General features: G+C 31.6%; 1 protein-coding gene and 1 long non-coding RNA gene across 2 annotated transcripts; both read right to left on the reverse strand.

The window, feature by feature from the left end:
• LOC18589474 lies at positions 2,090–3,076 on the reverse strand. Its single transcript, XR_001927551.1, has 3 exons — positions 2,982–3,076; positions 2,624–2,839; positions 2,090–2,248 (listed from the first exon to the last, which is right to left on the reverse strand). It is a non-coding gene; the product is annotated as an uncharacterized LOC18589474 (long non-coding RNA).
• Positions 16,697–18,287, reverse strand: LOC18601232 (pleiotropic drug resistance protein 1). Its single transcript, XM_018118978.1, has 4 exons — positions 18,065–18,287; positions 17,318–17,445; positions 16,919–16,972; positions 16,697–16,792 (listed from the first exon to the last, which is right to left on the reverse strand). The coding sequence occupies exons 1-4, from the start codon at positions 18,285–18,287 to the stop codon at positions 16,697–16,699; spliced, it is 501 nt and encodes a 166-aa protein (XP_017974467.1).

Consider the following 18,516-nt stretch of genomic DNA (forward strand, 5'->3'; position numbering starts at 1 on the left):
CTTCATGACCATCCTCCTCAGCTTGAATTGATCATATAATTTTTTTCTTCCTGACTAATTACAACATCCGGTTAAATATTATTTTATTTTCAAAAATTTTCACTTATTTCCTCTAGTCCCGAAACATCTTAGTATTTCCCAATTTACTTCCAAATTATCTTTTAGCTTGCTAATTCATTCTGGACAAAGATATTGTTATTTAATTATTATTTTTGCACGTGCGAAATATTTTACTCTTGAGCATTTCTTTCACCCTTTTCTTGCTCTTTAACACATAAACTCATATCAACTAATCCTTCATCCTACCGGGACGGTTAAGTTAGCTACTATACGGGTACGGGGTGTTACATCAACCAATTTCTATTTGAAACATTCTTTTCACAACTTTGCTTAACTAAGCTAAATACTTTCTTTTAAAAATTTTTCTCATGCTCATCGTAATTTATTTTCAGCTTAGCCTATTTAGGTAAGCTCATTTAAATGAATCCCATTTCCATTACAAAACATGACTAATTATTCTCTAGCTCTTTGCACAATCTCATTAATATAATTTAGCAATTTATTTTCTAACCCCAATTCACCCTTTCAGCCATGTAATTCAATTGTCCCTTACCTTACAGGATTAAGGTAGGTTAATATCCAAATCAAAATTTTCATCTTACCAAGTGGGGGTGAGTTGCAAAACACACAAATATAACTTTGGACTAATTAATTTGATTCTAAATTGCCCAACAAAATGCTTCTTTTTCCTTGTTCCCAAATACAACAACTTCCATTAACACAATTAACCGATGCATTACCTGCCATAATTATTCTCCAATTATAATTTAAAATCAAAGCAAGATAGAATGTTTTAGCAATATAATAAATTTTCCATTAAACTTAGCCAGATTTCAACTTAACATTTCATACTATTCAAATGTTCTAGCTTAATTCCAACTAGACTATTCTGGCTTCCAAACTAACATTTCAATATTTCATTATATACTTAATAACCATATTTAAAATACTTACTTTAATGACCTAATTCAATTCAATAGAGCTTTTATTTCCAAAACCTTCAACCATTCTCCAACCTAATATACCAACCTGCAGCAACATAAGAAAATCTATATTTTCAACCATTTATATAAAAAATAATGCACTAACTGCACGTTTGGTTCGCAGAATAGGCAGGAATAGAATAGAATTATTATTCTGTGAGAATAGAATAAAGTGAGAATAGAATAGAATAGTTATTACTTTGTTTGGTATTGTGAATGGAATAGAGCAGGAACTGCTATTATGACTTATTAGCAGTGTTTGGTTGGTAGAAATAAGATTGGAATAAGAAAGGAATATGTGATAAAAAGACAAAAATACCTTTGACCATATTAACATTTATTTTCATAAAAAAATAAAATTATCCATATTATCATTTAAATACACATTTATCCCAAAAGACAATTATCCATCATAATTATATTTTCTCCCAATTACTAAAAATAATTATAATTTAGTCACATATTTTTATAAATGGATAATTATTTAAAAATATAATTTAATTATATTATATTTTATCCATCATAATCAATTAAATTTGTGTATAGATGTTTTTTTTAGCCAATTCTTCATATATTATGAATCATTTTCAAAATATTGTTTAGAAAAAATATCGGAGAAGAAATATTTGGGAAAAAAATGAAAATACTAGTAGAAATAGAAAATCATGTTTTTTGATATATTAAATAGAAAATCATATCTTTGAAATTAAAAAGATAGTCTTCCATTTTTTTCTAAAAAAAAAAATAAGATGTGTCTTTTGATATATGAAATATAAAATCATATCTAGTTAAAATTAAATGATGGCCTTCAATTTTTTTTCCAAAAAAATGTAAATTATGTCATTTGATAGATTAAATACAAATTCATGTTACCTTTTAAAAAACGAAGAAAATCATTTCTTTGAACCCAGCCTTTGGTGTTGAGGAAACAAAAATAGCAAAGAGAGAAATAACGTGTCTTTCAATTTAGATAAGCATTCCATATTTAGGAAGAAAATGACAATTTACAAGCATAACTAAAGCATATTAGCATGGAGATGCTATAAATTTACCTGGGTATACAACTCTAAAGAAACATAGTTCACACACAAAGTACACAGCTCCCTGTCTTATCAATTATAAATATATTTAGTATAACAAAGTTGTAGTGAAATTGTTTATTTTGGTAAAAAGCAGCAAACTCCATTTGGTTCATGATATATCTCCTACAAGAAAAAAAAGACAAGTGAGTCTTTGGGTATAGCACCAGGAAGTGTCAGTGGCAGTATTTTTTTGAATCAGTTTCAACAATCAGTTATTTAACTTTTGCAAAGATGCTTTGAGAATGGCATTTAAAACAGTATTTACTTACAATACTCCAGCCTGAATAGGAAAGAAATGGATTTATAATTTACTTTAATATAGTATCACAAAACACATATAATTACTTTAATATATTAGACTTTAGGCTATAGAGAGATTAAAGTAAAAACTCATTTTATCTATATATATCAAATGATAAAACTGTTTCATTTTAATTCTTTGAACAAACTATAATACTATCAAATACATACGAGATAAAGCTTCAGTCAAGTTCTTACCATTGGTTCTGCATAAGTAGGGTTAAGAAAGAATTTCTTAGGGCTTTGGAGGGCTCATGGACTCTTCATGCCCCTCTGACTCCATCCTTGTGGCCTTCAACCATAATTTGTGAAACATATCTGGAACAGGTTTCATCATGCCATTCACATCAGCTTTCCCAAGACCTTTAGCAATAGTGGAGAACTCAAACATCACCGTCTTACCAGGATGACTAGCTGCTCACAAGATAAAAGTTTACCAGTTAAAAAAGATATTAGAAAAATATTCTATTTGTAAACAAAAGGAAATCCTTCCAAGCAGAAATGATTATTTTTGAGCATGTGTAATCTCTATATACTCTGCTACCAGAAAAACAACCTGTTATTGTAATGTTCGCATAGAATGGATCAAAAGATGCCACTTTTTCCATATGTGTACTGTCTGATGCTGGTGTAGATGCTAGTCTACAAAAGGAANATCATCAGCAACAACCATGTTCCTTTGATCATCCCACCCAAATCCACTAGTATGTGTCCCTTGCACCATATCATATATAATAGCCCATTCTTTTTTCAAAGTCTTTATTCTAGACTCTATGTGGGGCTTCGCCTTCAAGTTTGCATCTGGTAATTTTGTTGCAAGCATATTTTCAAGTTCTATTAAATAACCCCCTCTAAACCCAGTGTCTGCATTGTATTTTCCTATATTGTGCAAATCAATCAAAGCTGTAACAAGTGCAACATCTTCATGAAAATTCCATTTTCTTTTGGTTCCCTTTGAACTTTGAGAAGCTAGTGCTGAAGATGTGGACATTGTTTTCTACCATACACCAAATATTTAATTATAAAAAATATTATTAGAATGCAAAAAAAATTAAAAATAAAGACATATATCCAATAATATATTAAAATTGGTCAAACTTTATTCACATGATAAAAAGTACAATAAAAACAACACAATTAACAACAACAATTGATAAAATAATAAGACATTAAAAACAAATTAAAAAAAAGTACAACTTGAATTTAACTGAGGAAAGAAACCCAGCAACAGTCCTTCAGTATCAATATGCCTAACAAATGTCAATCATCATTTTGCCTAGATGCTTGCCATTCATTGAACATCTGATTTGCTAATTCCATTCTGAAATTACCCCAAACATCAGTAGGATCAATAGTACTTATAAAATCCTCATCAACTGCTGTGTTGGTTTAAACATATTCTCCTAAATCCACTTCAATAGGGTCAAAACTCATCTCCCTCCTAATGAAATTATGAAGCAAACATCAAGCTATAATAATCCGATTATGTATCCTAATCGAATAAAATGGTGGACTCCTAAGGATACCCCACCTCATTTTTAATAATCCAAAACATATTTCTATAACATTGCGAGCAGCAGCACGTTTCATATTAAAAAATTCTTCAGGATTGCTTGGTTCATGGCCTTGACGCCATTCATTTAAATGATATCGTTGACCCCTAAAAGGTGCAAGAAAACCCTCACAATTTGTATAGCCCACATACACTAGATAGTAACAACCTATATAAAACAAACTAAATAAGTTATTTACTTACTTAAATTGAATAATCATATAGTACATAATTTGAAATACCTTCCCAATATCATAGGAAAGCTTACCATGAGGCACTTTAAGTCCATTTCTTCTCCTTAGTGCATCTCGAAGAACTCTGCTATCAGCTATAGACCCTTCCCAACCAGGAAAAACAAAGACAAATTGCATGTCAGGTGTACATACACCTAACATATTTGTTGCAATATCCCCTTTACGAGTGCGACATCTAGGTTTATCTGCACTTGGCACCTTAACTCTGATGTATGTCCCATCTAGAGCACCTAAACAATTCTACAAATCGGATGTAATGAATTACTAATAAGTAAACTTATTAATGTCTTGTATATATATAGTTACAAAAAGTTATAAGATCAATAATCTACCTTAAACCACTTCCACCGATTGTTTGTTGAGTTTGTTGGAATGGGCTCAGGTTTTCTAAACAAATGTTCTTGCAATTTCAGGACTGCATTTAAAACATTATGAAAGTGCCGACTAATTGACTCACCCGACCTTCTAAAATTTAAACTAATTACTCGATTTTTAACATGATGAGCAATAATATATAAGAATATTGCTACTTGCTCATCTACAAGTATGTTCTTTGTTGACTTTAACCCTCCAATACTTTCTAGCATTTCACATAATTTAAAAAAGGTTTCTCTATTCATCCTAATTTGTAAAATACATGAAATATCATTATCATACACAAGTCGCCTCATATATTCTCGATTTGCAGCAAAATCTAATGTATAAGATCTTACTCTTGGCCTATAAGTACATAAAGTTGACGCTGTCGACAATAAAGTTAAGAATGAACTAACAGCACGACAAATCTCCATATAAAATTTAAACATAGCTTGTAGCCTTTTTCATCGTTCAACATCTCTTCTCAAACACAAACGAACCATAACTGCAAAAAATAAATATTCTAATCTATTTTATTATGTACAAAAAATATTAAAGCCATATGGTAATAAAAACGTGTAAAATTAAAAGATTGACAATGATGAAGTGTGAAAGTACTATTCACTCGCCCCATAACAATAAAGAAGTTAGTTCTAAGAAGAGTGAAAACAAAAACAAAAAATTCAAAACAAAACTAACACCAAACACACCCTTATTTTGACTTTTGATTTTTATCTTTTATACTAGTGAGTAAAGAGGAAGAAGGTAAGATTCAATGATTTAATGCTATCTATATATTGAACTTTTATTAGAAGGAAAATTAAAAATATGGGTGTTGAACCTTGCTTGCTTTGTTTTTATAGCTGTATTATGGAATGAATTTAACTTTATATTGTATACAATATATGGGTTGAAAATATCTAGTTAATTTTGTCAAACATGGACTTGAACTTATAGTTGAGTTTTAAGCTTCTTACACATCTCATTTACCATTAACAATGTACATACCACATAAAATAAGCTTAATAAAATAATTTTTATGTGGGCATTAAAACACCTACACCCCTCAAAAGCCTAATAAAATGATAATTGTGTAGACATATTTTTTCCTTTGTTTGAAAAAGTTTGCAATTAAGTCTTCTAAGGAATAGCACTAAGAAATTATTTTATTTGAAATTAAAGTTTATATTTTTTTAATAAAATAAAATTATTTTATTCAAATTTAGTTGTGAAATGTGAATGGGAATTAAATGTGAATGAGGATTTATTTTATTAAAATAAATTATTCTTTTTCAAATAAAATAATGTATTTTAATTATTTTAACTTATTAAAATTTCATATGATGTGTATATCTAGATACACGCTATCAGCCTGTCATATTCTGAAACTCCTTCATTGTCAAGCTTTTAAATGGAAAATATTGACTTAGAATGCCTTTTCAAGCAGCAAATAAGTATAAAGGAACAAAATTTATTTAAAAGGAATAGAAATGTATATATGTATCTTTCATATTCAATTCGTACACCCATTTTATTAATTTATATATTCTAAAGAAATTATTGGAAGATCGAAATTCAACATTTAATCAACAATATATTGATTAATTGATAAAATTGTTCATCTTAATAATAAGTAGGTCTTTATCTTTCCAAAAAACAATAAGTGGTGTTGGTAAGAAAAGGTAAGAAATAAATAGATAAATAAAATAGGGAAAGTAAGATTCTTAACCCATAGACAGATTCGAAAAGAGTAAACTGCATAAAGCAAAGTCTTAATAACATGTTTCCATAAAAAGCCAAAGAAAAGCTTCCTCCCCATAGCTATAAGAAATAAGGTAAAAGCTTAAAAAACAAGTCTCACCCAAAGTCCCCAAACCCAACTCATCAACAAGGCCAGCTTAACAGAAAGTTTTTCACACAAAAAGATATGCAAATGCAATAGTACTGTTCCATGTGATGTTGGGAAAAAAAAAAGGCCTTCCAACTCATTTTTCCTATCAAAGATTCAATGTTTTCACATTAGTACATATGCATACACATTAAGTATGAGTTAAGGAAAACATTTGGTCTGTCATTAATCATCTTGGTGTGAACAATGAACCGATAGTGTAGTTCATCAGATAGGTTCTTTAGATTCTTGAGGCTAACATTCTGCTAAAGCATTGTACCAATTATTTGCTGCTTCATGTCCCAGCATCTAGAATTGAGTCAGGAAAATGATAAAAGACTTACGAAATTTTTGAAGTTGATATAAGAAAACAGAATTTAAGATAAAGGATAAGGAATAATTACAAATTTGCATTTTAACTGACAAAACTAATCCCTTTTCGCACTAAATTCTTTATTCTGAAATTAAGTTTCTTAAATGTGTAAAGGTCTATTCAACATTCAAATACAGAAGAACTGCTTCAAAGATTTTAACAACTCAAGACTGAACCCAACTAATCAAAATTTTATAAAGGTGCAATGCAGACAAAATTTGTTAAAAATTTCCAGTACCAATCTCAAATTTGACTGTCATGGCTTCCCAATTGAACCCCAAAAATAATGACAAAACAACAAACAGGAAGTTGCCATTGTCCAAGTCAGGGAGAAACAGGTATTGTTCACAACCAACACAGGAGGAAATACTAAACAAACTTAAGGCAAAGATAAAGAATTTCACAAACCAAAATAAAAAATACTCATACGATCAGCATGCAGATACAAAAAACTTTTAACACAAAAGAAAAAAAAATGAAAAACACCCAGATGATCAACAAGTAGAAGCATTTTTACTAAACTATTACAGGTCATTAACAGATAAAAATAATAACTATTACAGGTCATTTAAAAAAAATGTATACAATTTGTCTTATATTCTTATTATTATTATTATTCAAGTTGTTATTTGCTGCTTTCAAGTGATTTAAAGTATATTCTTGCTCTGTTATTTTTATTCAGGGAACATTATTTCTTGTAAGAATTATGGAATGAATTTAACATCTATTATAATTCTAGAGTAAAACCTCAAGTGTCAACACCACCAAACAGCTACTCACACCCAAATCCCAGCAATTCAATTCGCAGCAAACCAGTAGAACCCTGTGTCGTTGACTCACACAGCTAACCCAGCATCCACGTAGAAAGCCAGACTCAACAGCAACAAGGATTTTAACCCCAAACACTTACAGGAAAACACACAAACCCAAAATAGTTTCACAGCAAAACCAAATCACAACCAATCAATAGAAAATAAAAGCACAATAAGCAAGTACCTGGACTATGGAAGAGACCAACGTAACTCGAAAGTTGGACGAGAGAGGCGGTGCTATTGCCAGAACCCAAACAGTGGAAGAGTGGCAGAGAGAAAGAGGGGAGGAGCGGCTGAGAGAAAGAGGGAAAGGAGGAAGAGAGAGAGAAAAAATCTTTTATATGGATCAAATTGTAATTTTGTAAATTTAGTAAGGGCATTTTAGTCATTACATGTTTGATAGCTATTCCATGAGACATGGAATAGATATTACCAGGGGGGGGGGGAGGGAATAGATAAAGCTGGCTAAAAGCCAGCCTTATGGAATTTTTATTCCTGCGGAATAACAATTCCGTGTCCCAATTTTTAACCAAACGAAGGTGTAGAAAATGATCGGGAATAGAAGGGGAATAGCTATTTTCCATACCAAACGTGCTATAAGGGTATCAATTCTTACCTCATTGACACTTCTCAAAACATTTTTTTAAAAAATAAAAGTAAAGCCCTTGGATTACACTTAGGAGAAATGGGTTAATGGAGTTCCAAATGGCTAAAGAATGATAGAAGTTTAGCCAAATACCGAGGAAGAGCTCTCGGGTTGCAAGAAAAGCTAAGGACCCTAGAGCTCCCAATTTACAAGAAATGGGCAGAACCTTCCAAGCTCCAAGTTCTTTCTATTAACCTTTATTCTCCCTTGGCTGAATTTTAGTTGCAGCTTATTTACACTTTTGCTTGAATTTCAGTTACATCTCATTTCATCTTCACTTACATTTCATTTCCTTTACATTTTCCAATAACCCTACATGGGATGGCCGGCCCTTATGCTATATTTTACATGATTTTTTTTCATTATTTTTAAAAGCTTATATTCCACCTATTTAACACATGACAATTTATCACTTTATTGGCCAAACCTTAATTCAAAATTTTTTTTAAGTCTTCCAACTTTTCTTTTAACTTCAATTATCTTCTAATTTTCTTCCTTTACACATGTACAAATAACATATCAAATTCACACTCCACTAAAGTGTCACCACAATATTTAAATATATACATACCTTTTTATACTTTATCTAATGAAGGCACGTGGGTCCCACTAAGGCTCCGTTTCTTTGAAATTTTTTTCTTACACTCCCCCACTTTGGCCAAATCCAACTCCTTGAAATCGACTTTCAATATTACACTATCTTATTCACCTATCATCAATAAACTAATATTATTTTATTATAAAAATATTATTTTAATTCTATGTTGAGTTCTCCACTTCCACAAAACTTTTCTCATCAATAATGGCCACAATTCATCTTTGTTAACATGTAATATCTTAATTTAATTAACATCCCAAGGGACAGGGTGTTACAGCCTAGGCGTCAAAGTGTGACTTTGCACATTATTGGCCATATGATTTTACATTAAATTGCCACCAAAAAAAGGTATAAATACAATATATTTAGAGCTGAAGAAAAGAGGAGGATTCAGAACTAATTTGGGCAAAAGAAGGCTAGAACCAAGAAGAAAAAAGAAGAGGAAATCAAGAGATTGAAGGATCAAAAAGTTGCTCTAAAGAATTTCTCACTCTAGATTTGATTTTTTCTCTTTAACTCTTTTTGTAGAAATGCTTCGTTTTGCTAAAATTTGTGTTTTTATTTTGAATATGTTGAGTTAGAACTCTTAATTTAGGGTTATGGTGGATTTTAATATGTAGCTTGGAATGGTGTTTTCTTAATTGCTTAATCTTAATGGAAATTGATGCTAGTCTAGAATCCTAAAGCATGTGTTATTCTCCATTGAGATATTACACAATTGCCTAACTTAATTGCATCGTTATATGTTTAAGGAAACAACTAAATTAAGTTCTTAAAGCCAAGATTCTAAAAATTGACTACATGTGGCAACTAGGTGTATGTCTACCTTAATTGCATATCAAAACATTTGAATTCATTTCTAAGTGTAGTGAACACACATTACCCAAATTAACATATAATTTAGACTAACTCTCTCAAGTATCATCTAAATACCTAAACACATTTAAATGGTGGCCAAGCAAATAAATGGGCAATAAAATGAAATTTGAGTAAATATCAATGTTTCCATAGAAAATAAGTAATAAACCAACAAAATATCCAAGCTACATATTAAAATCCAACATAACCCTAGATTAAGAGTTCTAGCTCAACATATTCAAAATACTAATACAAATCTCAACAAAATGAAGTATTCTACAAAAAGAGTTAAAGAGAGAAAATCAAATCTAGAGTGAGAAATTCTTTGGAGTAGCTTTTTGATCATTCAATCTCTTGATTTCCTCATCTTTTTCCTTATTGGTTCCAGCCTTATTTTGCCCAAATTAGTGCCTGAATCCTCCTTTTTTCTTCAGCCCCAAATAGATTGTATTTCTACATTATTTGTTGGCCATTTAATGTAAAATCGGATGGCCAATAATGTGTAGAGTCACATTTTGAAGCCTAGGCACCCACGATTTTATTCTTGGCCTTTTTAAGGTGCTAGATAATACATTCGGTGTCTAGGTGCCCAACATGCTATCCACAGTACAGTCTACTATAGTCAGTCAAATTTCTCTACATTTTTTACCATGATTCCTTTTGAATTGGTGAAGTTCTAAATATCAAAGTTGTAGCTCTTCCCCTTATCTTTCCATAGGTCCAAGAATCGTGTCAATCAGAGTTTTGTAGCTCAAGGTATGCTTCGATTACTGTAGCTTGATTTGAGGTCAACTTAAGCAAAAGTGCATGATCATTTGCAAATTTGACTTCCAAGCTCTTTTGCACCTTCACCAACATATAGCACAATCAATAGAAGGTATAAGGAAGACTCAATAACATGGAAATAAACTCAAATTACTTACTTAAACTATTAAGGCATGTATAAAGCAAATACTAAAAAAAGTGTAAAAATAAATTTTAAATTAATTAAAAACAAGAAGACATTAGTCATTTTTAGGCTCAAAAGAATGTAAGATAGCTCTATAAAATAGAGTTATCACGAAGCAGACAACATAATGGCTGAAAGTTCAATGGGAAGGTTTTGTCACTCATATTTTTTAGATGTGGTAAGATTGTGTTCAACATACAGATTTTGTTAGCGCTAAACTTTTTCTTCATAATATTCCTTTTTTCCCCTTTCAAATTGGTTAACTATTAGGTATTATATATGTTGCTTTATAATCATACTAATTTTTCTTTTTCTAGTTTCTTTTACATTTTTTATGTCAAGCATTCAATTGTGGGAAATTTAGGGTAGTCTATAATTTTAGAATTGAGAGGCTGATAAAATGTTAGAGTGTAAGTTATTTCATAAACTGTATAATTTTTTTATTTTTATTTTTTAATAAGTGTTTCAATTTAGGACAGGTTTGGAAATAGGTCTTTGTATTGGATTGAGTGAGGTTAAGTATTTATAGTTTGTGAAATTTGTTGATCGAAACTTTAGAGTGAATATATGATAGAGCATTTGTTTTAAGTTAATTATATATTGATAAGTTGCTACAAACAAAACCATTTAGATCAAGAAGTTATATTTTGCAATATTTTCTAAGTTGAAGGCATTAGAATACAAAAGTATCCATATTGTGGAAAGTATCAAATTAATAGATGTTGTTGGCTCTTTCAGTTTAGTCTATAATTTTTGGTTATTTATGAACAAATCCTTTTTTTGACTTTTACAAATTTTTAAAGTAACCAATATCTAGATTATTGTAGTGGCATAATGTTGTTATATTTTTCCACATTTTCCTTAATGTCACTAGCTCATAAGGTCTTAATGTGCTTTGGTTTCTATAACACCCTTGACTTTGATTTAGATTATATGTGGTATTGGTTAACCTATTTGATGAGTTAAAAGGGAATTTGATGTAGGCAAGTGCGAACTTAGAGTGCCCACGCTTATAAGAGAATAACTATGAATTTTGGTATGTTTGAAGATCCTTGATAATATTGTGCATATGCTTGGTACTTGAATATTAGATATAGTACTTAGGCCACAATGTTAGCTTTTGATTTATGAATTATATGATTTGGAGTTTGATTGAGGGTTTGTGTTGTATATTAAATATATGTAATGGAAATTGAGTGTCATGTGATCTATTGGAATGATTATTGAAATGAAAGTGAGTTGGGGACTTAGAGAAATGAATTTGGAGACTGGGACTTGTAAAAATTTGAATTCTAGACATGATTTATCAGCAGATGTTCTAAGTTTATCGATAAATGCTACCTAAAAGCAAGTGGAAGCAATTTGAAGAACATTTATTGATAGATTCTTCATGACTATCAATATATGTTCACTTGTGAGCAACATGAAGCATTTTGAATGTAATCTATCAATAGAGTGCACCAAATCTATCGTTGGATACAAGTCTGAGAGCAATTGGAAAATAAATTGGGTGTCATCTATCGATAGATGGGCTTATCAATCGATAGATGAAGTTTGACATGAAAAAATTAAAGAACAATCTATCGATAGATACGTCTCATCTATCGATAGATGCATCAAAATTAGCAAAAATAAAAGGAGTCTAGGTAATCTGCCTATATAGAAAACAAAAGAAAAACACCCTTATGCTCTACCCCTTTAAACCCCATGTCCCATATTTGGATTTTGGAGTTTGAATAAGGTGTTTTGGAGTTTGAAAAACCTTGATGGAGGTAAGATTGACCTTTTCATCGATTGATTTTTGGTTTAATCGGTTCATAACTTTGAGATTATTTTTTCATCAGCTTTATTGCTATTTCCCTTGAGATTGCTGGAAATTAGGGATTTAAGTTGATTAAACTAGGACTTAAGGTAAGAATTAAAGAATATTTTGATTGTAGAACTTGAAACTAGGTAGATTATGTGTTGTAGTTGAAAGTTGAGCTAGTTTAAAGTGTTGGAAATTATTTGAAATATTAAGTATAAATTTTTATGCTTTGTCTAAAGGGGAAAAGAAGTTATTCGGCATTGTTGGGCTTGGAAACCAATTTGAAGAAGGAGAAAAATTGAGTTTAGCTACTGGAGAAATTCCTACTGTCATCGTGAGTGGGGATTTAAATTTGAAAGTATGAGTTATATGACATATAGGTATATATGTGCATAAATGCTAATGTGTAGAGTATAATTGTTGTGTTTGCCTAGAATAATTGTGCCTAGGCAAGTGTGAATTAGAATTGTGAATTCTGCATTTAAATGAGGTGTATGTGTGCTATTTTATTTGCTATGAGCTATATGGTGGCTAATATATATATTATTGCCCGTTGGACTCCCAATGATGAGAATTTCTATTTGTAACTTTGTGAATGATGAGTTGATTATTTAGAAGTCATAATTGGTTATCAAGTTGCCATATATTCGTTTATATGAAGTTATATTGGAATTCGGAGTAATTTGTTTCGTAACGTATGGATCCAGGAACTCGACTGCTAGATATGAAAATTTTCTCTAGGCTCTTTTTAAAGAGTAAGAGGTTTTTAGCATCTTTGGCTTAGCCAACCAAAGTAGGATTTTGGCTATTTTTCACCTTAGTGGGGTTTTCAACCTTGCCAAGATTGGTGAGTCACCTTAGTGGGATTTTCAACTTCACCACGATTGGTGTCTTTCACAACACCTAGGTGTCTTTACAATGCCCTGGCATCAGTTTGGTATTAGAGTGGGAGGATCATTGTTCGTTGCGCAATTCAAGTTCTTTGTAGGGTTTCGACACTCCTTGTTCGGGTAATTCTATTTCTTTAATTGTTTTATAGTTATATCATCATCTTTTTTCTACACCACCACATCATCATCACCATACAATAAAATACTGTCAAGATGTCAAAATCGTCAAAGAGATGATCGCGAGATCGAGATTGCAGAATTACGTCGACAAATTCAAGAATTACAAGAGTAACTTGCAAAACATGATACTCAAATCAACAATAACAGCTTTAGTGATGAAGAGAATGATACCAATTCGTTTCATCAAAATTCGTCCTTTGATGAAGAAGTACCTATTCATCGCCTAAGAACTACTGCTACTAGAGATTTGGGAATTAAAGTTGACATTCCTAAGTTTGAAAGAAGACTTCACCCTGATGACTTCCTTGACTGGCTTTACATAGTAGCAAAAGTTTTCAAGCTCAAAGATATTCCCGATGAAAAATGTGTCAAACTTATGGCAATTAAATTGAAGAAGCACGCTTCTATTTGGTGGAAAAATCTCAAAAGGCAACGAGAAAGAGAAGGCTGCAATAAGATTAGAACATGGGATAAGATGCATCGAGAACTCAAGCGTAAGTTCCTTCTTAAGCATTATCAACAAGAATTCTTTATCAAATTTCATAACTTGAAGCAAAAAACAAAGTCGGTGGAAGAATATACAATGGAGTTCAAACAACTTGACATGAAGTGTGATGTCCATGGACTTGAAAAACAAATTGTATCTCGTTATCTTAGAGATCTCAATATTGAAATCGCAGATGTTGTTCAACTACAACCATATTGGAACCTAAATGATATCAGTAAATTAGCATTAAAGGTTGAGAAACAACTATCACGGAAAAGTTCAGTGACTTCATATAGAGAACAAGAATCTACCTTAAACCATGAAAGTTAAAGTTCAACAACTATTCCTCCTTCAAAGGTAAACTCTTTCAAAACTGCAAACAATAATGATAAAGAGACTACTTCTACTCATGCTTTTAATATTAACAAGAAGTGCTTCAAATGCCAAGAATTTGGGCATATTGCTTCTGATTATTCAAATCAAAGAATTATCTCCTTAGTAGAAGAAGAAGTTATGGAAAAACCTAGCATGGAAGAAGTAGAAGATGAGCTAGAAATATTCAACAATGATGAGATAAAAGAAATTTTTACTAATCATGGAGAAGCTCTTATCGTTCATCATAGCCTCAACACTGCTATGATGATTAAAGATGAAAGTGGGCCTCGTCACAACATATTCTATATAAGGTGCACATCCCAAGGGAAGGTTTGCAATGTCATTATTGATAGTGGAAGCTGTGAGAATGTTGTTGCCAACTACATGGTGGAAAAGTTGGAACTTCTGATTGAAGTACATTTGCATCCTTACAAGCAACAATGGTTGAGAAAAGGAAATGAAGTTACGGTAATGAAGCATTGTTGTGTTCAATTCTTTATTGGAAATAAGAATCAAGATGAAATTTGGTGTGATGTTATCCCAATGGACGCATGTCACCTATTGTTGCGATGCCCATGGTAATATGATTGTTGAGCTCACCATAATGGATACAAGAATATTTATTCCTTCATCAAGGATGAAGTAAAAATTATGTTGACTCCATTAAAGCTAAAAGATTGACCAAAGAGACAAGAGGAAGATAAAGCACTCATCATTGTGTCTAGCTTAAACAAAGCTTATTGTGAGTCAAGCCTCTTATACCTCTTATTAGTTTCTGAGGATAATGAATTTGCCCTTATCTAAAGATGTCAAACCCATAATTGAGGAGTTTTGTGATGTTGTACCTGATGAGATACCCCATGACTGCCACCAATGTGAGATATTTAGCATGCCATCAATTTCATCCTTGATTCTGTTATTCCAAATAAGCCTACTTATCGCATGAGTCCACAAAAGCGTAAGGAGTTACGACATCAAGTCAAAGAACTTTTGGAGCAAGGCTTGTACTATTTTCCCATTCCTAGACTTAATGATTTGTTGGATCAATTGCATGGTGCTGTTATTTTCTCTAAGATCAATTTGCATAGTGGTTATCACCAAATTCGAATACGACCTGAAGATGAATGGAAAACAACCTTCAAAATGATGGATGAATTATTCGAATGGTTGGTGTGGACCATGACAGTCTGTGGATCCAAACATCTATGAAAAGCATGGCAAGGCCTATTCATCGGAGTCAAGTTTTTCTGACCCGAGGAGAATGACGCAGGAACGTCTAGCATTGTGTTTTATTTAATTTAGTTTTTTTTTTAATTTTAGTTGATTTAGGATTTATTTTCTTTATTCTATTTAGATTAGAATTCTTTTCTTATTTTTATTTGGATTTTAATACTTTGAAGGGTTATTATTTGATTAGGTTAGTCATGTTGTATTTTATTTAAATCTCTTGTTAACTATTCTATTTGTATTAGACAACTAGAAGTAGAGTTTTGTTAGGATGTGGCCTATAATACTATAAATAGGACCTTTAGTATGTAGGCATATAATACTATAAATAGGACTTTTAGGCTTAGTTATAAGACATTGAAGTTGAGAATTAATAAAGAATATTTTCTTAAACAGGAGTGCTTATTTCTCTAAGCTCTTTTTAAAGAGTCAGAGGTTTTTAGCATTTTTGGCCTAGCCAACTAAAGTAGGATTTTAGCTATTTTTCACCTTAGTGGGGTTTCCAACCTTACCAAGATTGGTGATTTACCTTAGTGTCTAGGATTGTATTTTATTTAATTTAATTTTTTTCAATTTTAGTTGATTTATGATTTATTTTCTTTATTCTACAGAACCCACAGCTCTCAAAGAATTCAACTACATATTTTCTTGGACCTTGATATGAGTACTACATCATCAAAGAGATCAAAAGTCTCAGGAGCTGGCTGAAGTAGGGACATAAAGATAGTGGCATCTGTTAGATGGGCAATCTGTTGCAAACACTTGACAATTTGATATGTTGTGGAGCTATCTAGGCCGGTTGAAATCTCATCCATCAATAATGTTTTGGTTGGTCCAACGATCATCTCTCCTACGTTATTTAATTTGTTGTATTTGATAAAAAGTAGCCCAATTAAATTAAGAAGACAAGCAAATATCTGGAATTGAAACTTCCTCTATTGCAAATGAAAGCACATAATTTATTGGGATTGAAATAAAACATCATTTATGATTAATTTGTTCACTAAAAATAGCCAACTTAACCTGTTGTTATTCGTTTCTTCTGTCCTCCCGATACTCCTCGATTCATCTCATTTCCTACAACTGTACCCTTGCATATATCAAGCCCTAGTACCTATGCATTCCATTCAGTATAAAAATCAACTTTGTATTGAAATTTGAACAAAGCAATGATATGCTGCTAGCTAGATAAGCAGTTGATGTTGATATTTGGCTATAAATTACTAGTATTAAATCTTACTTTGAAAATGTAGTCAGTTGCCAGACTGCTTTCAGCTCCTTCAATTGCAGTTGCCTGGAATTGCCAAGCACAACCCAAATAAATTAAAAACTAAAGGAAAAAAAATTAATAATACTTTATCTAAAGGAAAAAAAAGTTAAAAACTAATAAATCAGTTGATTTGAAAAAAAAAAATTCTGTTTTGGTCTAAATTACAACCCAAACAAAATTGGTTTTCTTCATTACTAGCATTGTTTTACATTTCTTTCTTTTTTCAAAGAATAAATTAACTTATTCATTTTTAACTATATAAGTATAATATTTCATCGAATATCACTTAATTTTGTCCTTAATTTTTTAATATCACTTAACTTATTCATGGATTTTAAGTCTGGTTCTCTTGGCCAATCTAATACCCACCACACCAAGAGCTAATTCTGCTGCCTCCTTTGGAAGTGTCGGAAGAGCTCTGCTACCCCTATAGGTATCGGCTTCAATGTTTAAATGCTCAAGCCTAACTTCCACCGTCGGAAGTTTGAGTACCTGCCCTGCAATATACAAGAGTAAAGTCCATTAACAGAGCATGCTGTCTTTGCCTAAAAGGAATTGGGGTTGAAAACCTTTGACGAATTTGTTTTAAGCATCTTATTGACTTATTATATAACCTTCATTTTTTTTTAACACTTCAAGTTTAAGACTTTTAAATTAATAGTTTCAAGATCATAGCGTTAGATAAAATTTTGAATAAAATGAAAATTCATTAATTAATTGAAAATAAAAAAATTAATTAATGAAAGATCTGAAAACAAAAGATTAACATGATGAAAACTCTTGACATATATAAATAAAATTTACTAGCAATTCATCCAAAATCAAGTATTTGGAAATTGGGGTCAGCTTTTCTTTTTTCTTTTAATGGTGCGGAAAAAAGAACAGAAATCCTGACAGAAATAATATCGGACGAGAAACTTACTTATCAACCCTGTTTCTAAACCTCTTTAAGAACTTCTCATCGTCCTCCTCAACAACTATAAAGAGTGCGTTAATGAACTTCTGCCGGTCATCCATTTCAAACTTTCTCACGTCCACTTCTCTCGGAGCAAACTCGTGGTGGTTGCCTTGTCCCTGACCCAGATGATCATTACTCTCCCAAAGAATTGATGATACTTGTTCCTAAACGATCATAAGTTGGCAACTTCTCTATAGCAGCCCGTCTGAGTGCTTCTTCCTCTTCCGCAACTCGAGTGCTACTTCCGGACTGTCGGCTTGCTCCCGCAAAAACATCGTCCATTCTCCTAGTAGTCCGGCTCAAGCTGCTCCTAATGCTACTGCTCAGGTTATTATGGCTTGATTTACTCCTTGAAGCTCGTGCATTCTCTGTACCATCCATGTTTTCTTCTCCTGGGATTAAATAAATTTTCAAAAATATGAAAAGTATACGTTATTCAAGATATCCTTGGAAATGAACATAACTGTAGGATAATAATTATGTGAAATTTTAAAGTTAAGTAACTCAGAGTTGGGGTGTGTGTTGAATAATCTATGTTCATCGGATATGCGTCGGGACATTGGTATTTCAAAGAAAACCAAGCATCGTAGCAACTTACTTTCGAAGCATA

This window comes from Theobroma cacao, chromosome 4, assembly GCF_000208745.1.
Source record: "Theobroma cacao cultivar B97-61/B2 chromosome 4, Criollo_cocoa_genome_V2, whole genome shotgun sequence".
Classification (NCBI taxonomy): domain Eukaryota; kingdom Viridiplantae; phylum Streptophyta; class Magnoliopsida; order Malvales; family Malvaceae; genus Theobroma; species Theobroma cacao.